The sequence below is a fragment of the Salmo salar genome, chromosome 01, assembly GCF_965601325.2.
Source record: "Salmo salar chromosome 01, fSalSal1, whole genome shotgun sequence".
NCBI lineage: Eukaryota > Metazoa > Chordata > Actinopteri > Salmoniformes > Salmonidae > Salmo > Salmo salar.
The window spans coordinates 166,364,779-166,377,457 of NC_138291.1; the positions used below are offsets into that span (position 1 = coordinate 166,364,779).

General features: G+C 40.7%; 1 protein-coding gene across 1 annotated transcript in view; it reads left to right on the plus strand.

The window, feature by feature from the left end:
- The first annotated feature begins 1,394 nt into the window (after positions 1-1,394).
- The window catches only part of LOC106569496 (neuropeptide FF receptor 2), a 30,053-nt gene continuing 18,768 nt past the window's right edge, over positions 1,395-12,679 (plus strand). Inside the window, exons 1-2 of the mRNA XM_082955940.1 lie at positions 1,395-1,639; positions 4,985-5,341. Coding sequence (XP_082812066.1) covers positions 4,993-5,341 — 349 coding nt within the window. The 5' untranslated portion in view covers positions 1,395-1,639; positions 4,985-4,992. The remainder of the gene's footprint in view (positions 1,640-4,984; positions 5,342-12,679) is intronic.

Sequence of the window (12,679 nt, forward strand, 5' to 3'; positions counted from 1 at the left end):
ATGGGAACGTGGAATCAGGAAAACTAAAAATACATACATTTTAATTTCTGCAGTAGAGTTGGTAACCATTGCTGTGAACACTAAAAAGCCAACCTTACCGAAGCGTATCGCTCATTGGCCTAGACCTCTGCAACATGTGCACCCCTACAGTTGATAACTTTATCCACCGAAACTACACAACCCTCTATCCCAAGCCCTCCTGCACACTTCCCATATCTTGGAATCTCCCTTCTACACTGCTGCGACGTGACCATAAAGTTGCACTTGAAACAGCGTGGTGGATTCTCCAAAAAAGCTCTGACAGGATAAATGATATCCTAACAAGACCATGTCAGGTAAAGACTGACTCAAAAGGACTGATGTGACGTCTCCGTTTCACCACACTCACCACCGGGTCTGTGTCTCACCAAACAGCAGGGATCTTCAACGGCTCCACCTCCACATTTAACACTACCCCAGGAATCACTCCTTTCAAAGGTGCCCTGTTCTTAAGAGCAAAGCAAGAAACAGATCTTGACCCAAGTTGCATGACACTGAGCGTCCACTGCCTCTGCTCAGAAGAAACAATCACAAGTCCACTACAGGTTACCTTCACTGATTCAACTCCTTTCACACCCACCCTGAAACAGATCCACCAAAAGGCAAGGATCAACTTTCTCAAAAAATATCACTCCTACTGGACCAAACACATCTTTATCATAACCATGTCCATCAACGGCTCAGGCTCCAAGCTCCTCACAACATCTTCTACCACTACCAGTTCACCTCCAGAACTCAAACTGGCATCTGGCTCACACTGAACTTGACACCAATCTTCCTCGACATACCTTCTCCCTTGTTATTGCTAATTTCAACAGATTCAAACCCATCTTCTGCCTCCCTCAGTCTTTTCAACCTCCTCTTTTCCCCTCCAGTCCTCCTTCCTTAACCAATTACCCAACTCCTTCTGAACATATTCAACTTTTCCAAACATTAATCTCTTTTAAGCCTCCTCAAGAGACATGCTACGAACTGTACTCCCTCCACTTCAACCTCCACCAGCTCAAGGCTTGGCTAGAGCTCCCTTTTAAAAGCTCTGGATAAATCCTTATCACATCTGTTTTATGGATTAAAATCCATACAGAGCAATAAGCATGAACTCGAAGACAGATACTGTGAGATGTCAAAAAGTCGATATTTACTGTTTTTGCTCTTGTATGCCACTAGATATGGCAATTGCATTTTAATTGGAGACATTTAATTGAATTACAGCACCACCACCACCCACGCAGTTGCTGAGATCTCGTCACCTTTGCTCTCCTCTATAATTCCCTCTTTGGGCAACCTTTTGTTGCGCGAGAAACAGTGGGGCGTTGGGTGGCACGCACTTTACTTACCCGCGATCCGCGCCTCCTCCCACCCCATTCAATGTATCTTGCGCTTGTTAGTGGATTTAGCTATTTGTGTCAAAGCGCGTGGAGCAACAGCACTCTGTCCGTGTCTGTCCTCTAGGTCGTTGCGATGTAGGCTACGGAGCATCTTCACAGCAATGCTTTCTTATTAACAAGTGGCGCACATACATCTCTTTGGATTTTTGAGTCTTCCATATTCACATTTTGGAAGGAAATATACATTGGACATCTTTTTCAAGTTACTCAAGGTAAGATCTTTGTTGTTTTTCTTTTTTTAAGGATTTGCTGATTGAATAATAAAACAAAATCTACACTGTTAGGTTAATACAACAAAAGCATATTTTAGGAGTGAGTGTGAGCAGAAATTGTAATCGCTTAAGAATTACATGAAGTATGTTAGAAAATAATGATCAATCATCAATGCATTAGCCTACCAATTGAAAAAGACTTTGCCTTTATTTCATTTGAAATGCATACAGATTGCCTCGTCTCTTCAAAGCAAGAGAACGACTTCCGTCCCGTGGTCAATAATCAACCTAATTGTTGACCGTGCTTGATTGCAACTGCAAATTAAAATATTCCTGTCATTTGCTCAACTCTTGCAGAGTTGAGCAAATGATGCTAGAGATTGGCACAATTCAATTTAGTTTATAGTTACCTAGTTCAGGAACTGAAATTGAGTTTATGTGAATGTAATTAAATATGGACATTTCATTACATATTGAATATTAACATCTACATGAGTAGAATTTGAATTATTTCCATAATTGTCGTTATCCATTGACCTGTGGTGCTGAAGGTTGGAACCTCGGAACGCCGCTATCCCGCTGTCCAAGGTTCTGAAATGAAATCTCTCTTGATTTGTTCACATCAGACATTCTGTATACGTGCAGAGGGAGGGTGACTTACTTCTGCTCAGTCATCCTGCTTGTTTACCTTAATATCTTGGTCTTGGTTTTGTCTAGTTGTTGACTGGAGGTTGAAGAGGTTTACAGACAACCTAATCCCCAAATAAAACGCCAACCCGTGCAGCAACATAATTACGCCATGGCTGGACATTGTGGTGCCATATCTTAGCTGTCACAAAATTACGCCATGGCTTGACGTTTTAATTATGCCATGTGGTGCCATATCATAGTTGTCAGTCAAGCTGTCAGTATACTCTAATTATGCCAAAACATTTCCAAACGGCCTGTCCAGCGAAGGAAAGGCTCCCTGTGTGAACCATTCTATGAGAATTATAATTTATTTATTTATTTATTTATTTAACCGGGCAAGTCAGCTAGGAACACACCCCAGCCAAACCCGGACACGCAGGGCCAATTTTGCGCAGCCGACTGTGATACAGCCTGGAATTGAACCAGGGACTGTAGTGATGCCTCTTGCACTGAGGTGCAGCACCTTAGACTGCTGCGCCACTCGGGGGCCCAGCCCCTGAGAAAGAGTGACACAATCTGAATGACCTAAAATAAAACAAATCACAAATTGGTCTTTCACAGTCAGGCCAACCCAAGCTGTACTGTGCAAGTAGATTAATAGTAGGCCTACTATTGAAACAGAAAATGTAGGCTTTAAACTGAGTCAGAAATTCAGATTTCCGATTTCCCCCCCATTTTTTTCAGTCACACTTTTTTTTAACAGAAATACAACACAATTGTATGTTATAATACCATGACAATGGTGAACAACATCAGCAGACCAGTTTTGAGGTCTCTGAAAAAATCTAAGAATTCTCTATATTTTTATTTAATCATTTAGTTCAATTGTGCAGGCACCTAGCACTGTTGTTTGATTAGCAGTGTTTCTATTGAACATGAGAAGGAGTTTGCAAAAGAAATGGCCACTGGATTGATGCAAATTATATTCTGACAGGTAGGCATAGGCCACTTTGTAGCTAGTTAACATTTAAAAGGGGCGTTTTTGGGAAAGCCTTTCCATCTACCAGAAAACATTCAGGTCTATCATTAGTGTCGCTATATTTGTCCTGTTCCTTAATTGTTTGACACCTGGACGGTTTACTTGATATTATGAGTCATGTCTTGCCTTGCTTCAAAATAGCCCATAGCCATAATCTCCTGTTCTAATGGTTTTCTTTTAACTTTCTTTCATTGTCTAGCAGCCAAAGGCATTATCCTAATCATATTAGCAACCCATGATAGTTGTTGCATCTTTAAATACCCCCTCTTTCTAAATTTCTAACGGATATTTCCATCTCTGTCCATGAAACCGCTCGCATGCACATTTGCAATTGCATTTTGGAACGTTCACGCGTAGGCCTACCGCCGTGTGTACATTGCTGCGCCTACGTATACCTGCGTATATCTCCATTACACCACTGGGTTAAGGTTAGGGATAGGGTTACACTTAAGTTTAGGCATTAATTCCGAGTGGTTGAGTTAAGGGTTACAGGTTTGGGAAAGGCTTAAAATGAAAACAAGTGCCTAGCACTGGGATTGAACATCTGGTCCCAGATCTGCCCAGGAGACATCCCTGGAGAATATGCTGATTGGAATTCAGAATGATTACTAGAGTACATTTTATCAGCAGATCTCTCACCTGTAGTTTGAGTTATGAGGTGCTGCAGGTGCACTGACCCTGCAAATGAGCTGTTCATTTCCCACGTTGGTGGAATTTGTTCTCCATCCAATTAAAATTCCTCGCTTACTGTACTTCGGACTTCAAAACATCTTGTCAATTCTGTCAATTCTGTCACATGTGAAAGTTAAATAACAAAAGCCCAAAGGAGCTTAGGCCACTTATCAATCATTGGCAGGTTCGAAACTTCAGAGAGGAAGGAGCTTGACATCAATAGTTATTCTCTCCAGTTGAGGAGAAACTTTGACCGTTTTTGAGGCAGAGCTGGTGTGATTGATGAATAACGTTTTGATGCCATGGTGCTCAGCAGGGTACCAGCACACCAGCAGAATATAATCACTAGCAAAAATACCTTGACATTTTTCACTTCGCTCATGCTTTTGTCATCTGTGTTTGAGTGTGTGTTTGAGTGAGTGAGTGTGTGAGAGATGGCATATAGTTGACTGAATCATCACACAATCATCAAGGCAGAAAAATGGTTCTTATGGATTTCTGGAGACTATGTTGTGTTTTATACGTAATAACCAATCAATATCCACTTCCTGTGAGTGTGGTGTTGCCTGTTATTACCTAGGTATTGTAAAGGCTCTAACCTGTCTAAGTATGGGCTCTCTTGATTGGATGACTTTGTCAAGGGGATGTTTCTAACAAGGTCTCAGCACACGGTCATGGTAATTGAAATCTTATTGATGTGAATGGAAAGGTTCCACCTCCACCCATCCACTCTTGCACACACACACACACACACACACACACACACACACACACACACACACACACACACACACACACACACACACACACACACACACACACACACACACACACACACACACACACACACACACACTATGTACACATTAGAAGATTATTCACATTAGGTGCACTGTATGTCAATGGAAAGTGCCTTCAAGGCCCCAAAACTACCGTATCTCCTCTCCTTTCTCTCTCTCTCTCTCTCTCTCTCTCTCTCTCTCTCTCGCCATCTCTGTCCTCAGATTCCACCATGACGCACACTCTGGATGCCATCAGCTCCAACAGCACAGAAGACTGGAACACCACTTTCTTCAACTCATCCAGGGACCTCCTGCACCCGCCATACCCATACTACCAACAGAACATCACCTACGTGGACCTCTACCTCCACAAGCCCTCGGTGGTGGTAGTCTTCATTGTGTCTTACCTGCTCATTTTCCTGGTGTGCATGGTGGGGAATGGTGTTGTGTGTTTCATTGTGTTGCGGAGCAAGAACATGAGGACGGTCACCAACCTCTTTATACTCAACCTGGCCATCAGTGACCTACTGGTGGGCATCTTCTGCATGCCAACTACCCTGGTGGACAACATCATAACAGGTTTGTGTTCAAAGGCCTCTTAACCCTAACCCTAGCCTCAACCACAACACCAACCCAAGCTTAATGTCCACACTCTGGCTCAACCCTAATCCTAGCCTCAACCACAACCCTAACCCTAACCCTAGCTTCATGTCCACACTCCTGCTCAACCCTAGTTTAACCACAATTATAGTATATAATTAGTATCTACAATGAACAAAAATATAAACGCAACATGTAAAGTGTTGGTCCCATGTTTCATGAGCTGAAATAAATGATCCCAGAAATGTTGTTTATGCTCAAAAAACTTGTTTCTCTCAAATTATGTGCACAAATTTGTTTACCTCCCTGTTAGTGAGCATTTCTCCATTGCCAAGATAATCCATCCACCTGATAGTGGTGGCATATCAAGCAGCTGATACAGCATGATTATTACACAGGTGCACCTTGAGCTGGGGACAATGAAAGTCCACTTTAAAATGTGCAGTTTTGTCACACAATACAACGCCACAGATGTCTCAAGTTTTGATGTTGTGTGCAATTGACATGCTGACTGCAGGAATGTCCACCAGAGCTGTTGCCAGACAATTGAATGTTAATTTCTCTACCATAAGCCGCCTCCAACATCGTTTTAGAGAATTTGGCAGTACGTCCAACCGTAGAACACGTGTATGGCATCATGTGGGTGAGCATATTGCTGACGTTGTGAACAGAGTGCCCCATGGTGGAGGTGGGGTTATGGTATGGGCAGGCATATGCTACGGACAACAAATACAATTGCATTTTATGGATGGCAATTTGAAAGCACAGAAATATCGTGACTAGATCCTCAGGCCAATTGAGAGGCCCATTTCTTTTAAGGAATATTTGACCAACAGATGCATATCTGTATTTCCAGTCATGTGAAATCCATAGATTAGGGCCTAAAGAATTTATTTAAATTGACTGATTTCCTCATATGAACTGTAACTCAGTAAAATCTTTGAAATTGTTACATGTTGCGTTTAGATTTTTGTTCAGTGTATATATACACATCATTTACACAATACATGGAAAGCAAACACGAAAAACAAAACACAGTGATATGAAACAAACACAGTAAAAAAGCATCCGCCTGAATTGGGACGGCAGCGTTGGACTAGTAACCGAAAGGTTGCAAGTTCAAATCCTGACAAGGTACAAATCTGTCGTTCTGCCCCTGAACAAGGCAGTTCAGGGGCAGAACGTTGTTCCTAGGCCGTCATTGAAAATAAGAATTTCTTCTTAACTGACTTGCCTAGTTAAATAAAGGTTAAAAAAATTGCCTAGAGCAGGGCTTTCCAGCCCTGTTCCTGGAGAGCTATCCTCCTGTAGGATTTCACTCTAACCCCAGTTGTAACTAACCTGATTCAGTTTATCAACTAGCTAATTATTAATATCAGGTTAGATTAGGATTGGAGCGAAAACCTACAGGATGGTAGCTCTCCAGGAACAGGGTTGGAGAGCTCTGCCCCAGAGGGACCAAATCCATGAAATTTAAGGACTTTTGGAGATGGATCATTCCACGAGAGGCAAACATTTTGAAGGCAAATTAACTTAACTCAGTGGAGATTAAAGGGAACTCCAGGGTCAGCAATCACTCAGTCCGGGTCTGGTAACGTATATTGTACAGTGGATTTGGAAAGTATTCAGACCCCTTTACTTTTTCCACATTTTGTTACGTTACAGCCTTATTCTTAAATGTATTAAATCATTTCCCCCCAAACAATACCCCATAATGAAAATGCAAAAACAGTTTTTTTGAAATGTTTATAAAAAAATAAAACAGAAATACCTCATTTACATAATTATTCAGACCCTTTGCTTTGAGACTCGAAATTGAGCTCTGGTGCATCCTGCCTCCATTGACCATCCTTGAGATGTTTCTACAACTTGATAGGAGTCCACCTGTGGTACATTAAATTGATTGGACATCATTTGGAAAGGCACAAACCTGTCTACATAAGGTCCCACAGTTGACAGTGCATGTCTGAGCAAAAACCAAGCCATGAGATCTAAGGAATTGTAAATTTGCTTAACAAGTCACATAATAAGTTGCTTGGACTAAGCTAACATATGGCATTGCTTTAAGATGGTCATTTAGCTATTTAATTTAGAATTCTAGGACATTGAGTTACACATTCATAAATGACCAAAAAAGATAGTCAAAAAATTAATCATAAGGAATAAGGTTTTCAAATGTTTGTCCTATATCTAAGAGATAAGAAAGCTCAGGAAATACAGTTGAAGTCGGAAGTTTACATACACTTAGGTTAGAGTCATTAAAACTCGGTTTTCAACCACTCCACAAATTACTTGTTAACAAACTATAGTTTTGGTAAGTCGGTTAGGACATCTACTTTGTGCATGACACAAGTAATTTTTCCAACAATGTTTACAGACATATTATTTCACTTATAATTCACTGTATCACAATTCCAGTAGGTCTAAAGTTTACATACACTAAGGTGACTTTGTCTTTAAACAGTTTGGAAAATTCCAGAAAATGATGTCATGGCTTTAGAAGCTTCTGATAGGCTAATTTACATAATTTGAGTCAATTGGAGGATGTATTTCAAGGCTTACCTTCAAACTCAGTGCCTCTGTGCTTGACATCATGGGAAAATCAAAAGAAATCAGCCAAGACCTCAGAAAAAAAATTGTAGACCTCCACAAGTCTGGTTCATCCTTGGGAGCAATTTCCAAACGCCTGAAGGTACCAAGTTCATCTGTACAAACAATAGTACGCAAGTATAAACACCATGGGACCACGCAGCCGTCATACCGCTCAGGAAGGAGACGCGTCCTGTCTCCTAGAGATGAACGTACTTTGGTGCGAAAAGTGCAAATCAATCCCAGCAGAACAGCAAAGGACCTTGTGAAGTTGCTGGAGGAAACGGGTACAAAAGTAGCTATATCCACAGTAAAACAAGTCCTATAGCGACATAACCTGAAAGGCCGCTCAGCAAGGAAAAAGCCACTGCTTCAAAACCGCCATAAAAAAGCTAGACTATGTTTGCAACTGTACATGGGGACAAAGATTGTACTTTTTGGAGATATGTCCTCTGGTCAGATGAAACAAAAACAGGACCTTTTGGGCATAATGACCATCGTTATGTTTGTAGGAAAAAGGGGGAGGCTTGCAAGCTGAAGAACACCATCCCAACAGTGAAGCACAGGGGTGGCAGCATCATGTTGTGGGGGTGCTTTGCTGCAGGAGGGACAGGTGCACTTTACAAAATAGATGGCATCATGAGAAAGAAACATTCTGTGGATATATTGAAGCAACATCTCAAGACATCAGTCAGGAAGGTAAAGCTTGGTCGCAAATGGGTCTTCCAAATGGACAATGACCCCAAACATACTCCCAAAGTTGTGGCAAAATGGCTGAAGGACAACATAGTCAAGGTTTTGGAGTGGCCATCACAAAGCCCTGACCTCAATCCTATAGAAAATCTGTGGGCAGAACTGAAAAAGTGTGTGCAAGCAAGGAGGCCTACAAACCTGACTCAGTTACACCAGCTCTGTCAGGAGGAATGGGCCAAAATTCACCCAACTTATTGTGGGAAACTTGTGGAAGGCTACCCAAAATGTTTGACTCAAGTTAAACAATTTAAAGGCAATGCTACCAAATACTAATTGATTGCATGTAAGCTTCTGACCCACTGGGAATGTGATGAAAGAAATAAAAGCTGAAATAAATCATTCTTTCTGCTATTATTCTGACATTTCACATTCTTAAAATAAAGTGGTGATCCTAAGTAAGACAGGGAATTTTTACTTGAATTAAATGTCAGGAATTGTGAAAAACTGAGTTTAAATGTATTTGGCCAAGGTGTATGTAAACTTCCGACTTCAACTGCATATTTTTTGGACACATATTTAACCCCTTATTTTTTTGGGCACAAAACTACCTCTATACTTCCATTTGTTTGTATGGGTTACCTTCAGATGAGTCCTGTGACACTTGTGGGGGTCGTAGTGAAAAACGGAGAACACCATCGTGTTCATGAGAAATCCAATACAACACATCACTGAGTGCCACTCTTCTATTTTCAAGCATGGTGGTGGCTGAATTATGTTATGGGTGTCAGTGGAGGCTCCTCAGGGGAAGAAGGGGAGGAAAATCCTCAGTGAATTTCAGAAAAATAAATATAGTGAAACAATAAAGTTATCCTTTTAAGATAAAACTATACTAAATATTTTCACGTCTTCAAATGATTGATTAAAACACATTGTTTTGCAATGAAGGTCTACAGTAGCCTCAACAGCAATCAACAGCATTCTATTCATATTGATTTGATGAGGTAGCACCATGGTGTAGCCGGATGGACAGCTAGTTTCCATCTTCCTCTGGGTATGTTAATTTCAATACAAAACCTTGGAGGCTCATGTTTCTCACCCCCTTTCAAACTTACACAGTAATTAGGACAACTTCTGGAGGACGTCCTCCAACCTATCAGAGCACTTGCAGTATGAACTGACACTTTGTCGACCCAATCAAAGATTCAAAGAATTAAAACAGCATAAGCTACAGCTAGCTATCACTGCGGTGCAGAGAATTTGGTGGGTATTTGACTTAAAGAGTGAGAAAGACAATATTTGAACAGTTAACAAATTCATTACTTCAAAAATGAAGGAGCAGCAATAGAAAGAGAGAGATAGAGAGAGCTATATTTCCTTTTTTTCTCACTTTCACTTACCTAGCTAGCGAATGCAGCTGGCTAGTTTAGCCCAATCAAACACCGGTGTCAAATAGAGAGGGATGCTATGTTAGCTAGCTGGCTATGGTTATCTAACATGGGAACTTTTCCAAGTCAAAGTAAGCTTTTGGTTTTTTAAATTTATTGCCACTGGGGCCTGCCGGTGTAACTGCTAAACGGCTTTCTCTACACTGTACTGCATAATTGTAGCGTGTTTACTAAGGCATTAGTTCTTGTAGCTAGCTATGTTGACTATGAAATTAGCTAAAGGTGGTGACGAGTTAGGCTGTGTGTAGTGGTTAGTGGTTATGGTATGAAGGTTTGGCTTGGAAAGGTTTTTTCGCCTGGTCACAGACAGCTGTTGTAGTGCACGGAAGTCCACAAGGGATGGGAAAAAGTGAGAAGAGGAGAGCACGTAGATCTGAGAAGGAATTATACAATGAGCAAATTATCATGCTGTTTGCGTATGGCTGCTATGAAAGTGAACTGTGTTTGTGGTGATCAGGGGTATATTCATTCCGCCAATTCTGTTGAAAAACATTTCTTAAACGGAAGCAAAACTGGGATGAACATACCTGAATTTGTCCAATAAAAACTCTTGTTTGCAACTGTTGGACTAATGAATACACCCTAGATCAGCTAGATGCAGGCAATAGTATGCAAGGCAGTATTGAATGTGTCACTGTCTGTCACCTTGACTACAAAAAAAATCCTCTTGACCTGTGCACCTAGGTTGTAAACTTTCATTCGTAGCTAGGTTGTAGCAACCTCCATGATGGGTATAGGGAACATTTTAGTATCATGTATTAGCCTAAACCTATCGATGTTACATTGAGCTGGGTGAATGGAATATGAATGACAGTCAACCAATATGCTGTAATAGAAGTAAGGCCATGCTCATTTAAAAAAAGTCCTCCCTCATCTTAAACGGTATTGACTGCCATTGATGAGTATGCTTGTCAGGCAAGGACTAGGGAGTTTTTTGGGGGGGATAAAAATACATGGAAAATCCTAGAGGAAAACCTTGTTCAGTCTGCTTTTCAACAGAGGCTGGGAGACAAATTCACCTTTCAGCAGGACAATAACCTAAAACACAAGGCCAAATATACACTAAAGTTGCTTACCAAGCCGACATTTAATGTTCCTGAGTGGCCTAGTTACAGTTTTGACTTGTATGTTTTACAGAGTATGGCTTCTATTCAACCCATATGGAAACATCTGAAACCCCACCTCTTCAAGGAAAACTGGGATAGGATAAAGTAATCCTTCTAACCCCCCCCTTAAAAGATTTAGATGCACTATTGTAAAGTGGTTGTTCCACTGGATATTATAAGGTGAATGCACCAATTTGTAAGTCGCTCTGGATAAGAGCGTCTGCTAAATGACTTAAATGTAAATGTAAATGTAAATCCTTGCTCTCTGCCCAAATACAATGCACATACAGTATGTGTATCATGTGTATCATTCCATCTAACCCATAACACGAAAATCACTACTGGCAGGCTAATTATACAATTATAAACAGAATAAAATGGGCTCAAGTCAGATAGTCTCCAACAAGATCAAGTATGTGTCCCTTGATATGAGTGGGAAAATTGTTGGTAATATTGAAACAGTCCAGAACAGCAATGAAATAGGTAAGTAGGAAAGAGGTAAGTTTTGAGTTAGAGTCCACGTGAATATTAATATTACCAAGCAACAGTAAGCGGGGGGAGAGTGGGACCGCAACGGTGAGCAGTTCAGACAGGAATTATTCATTAGATTTAGGAGGACAGTATACAAGGATAGTGATCATGGAGCAAGATAAATTGTAAGCAATGTATTCAAATGAGGAGACAGTAAGACAGTTTAGTTATTTGATTTTGGAGTTGCACAGTACAGCTAGGCCGCCACCACGGCTGGTGGAGTGAGGGTGACATAGGTAGCCAAAACCAGCGGGAGTTGCAATTCTTTTGTAAATATATATTTAAAAAAATATATATATTTTCACCCCTCCACGGAGGACAAATATCTTAGTTTTTTTTACAGCTTTTTTTCTACATATACATACATTTTACATATACATTTTACATACATGGTACTGTCACGTCCTGACCATAGAAAGATGTTATTTTCTAGGGTAGAGTAGGTCAGGGCGTGACAGGTTTTTTCTTCTTCTATGTTTTCGATTTCTATGTTCATGTTCTAGCTTTGTATTTCTATGTTGGTTTTGTTTGGGATGATCTCCAATTAGAGGCAGCTGGTCCTCGTTGTCTCTAATTGGAGATCATACTTATGTAGGTTTTTTTCACCTGGGTTTGTGGGAGATTATCTTTGAGTCAGTGTATGTTTTCACCTCTGCGTCACAGTTTGTTGTTTTTGTCATTCAGTTTATTTATGTATTGCATAGTTGCACAGTGTAAATAAAATGTGGAACGACACACGCTGCACTTTGGTCCGCTCCTCCTTACGACAACCGTGACAGGTACTTTTATATATAACAACAATACATTACCAAACAAACTATTTAATCCCAATCCTCAGCCACTGTCAGCCTATCCCACCTACAGTATCACCATAGACCACCCTTGTTTGGTTTCCATGTGCCATATATTTTTCAATTGTTGTCACAAAATCCTTCGTGCTGTTGAAAGGAGGA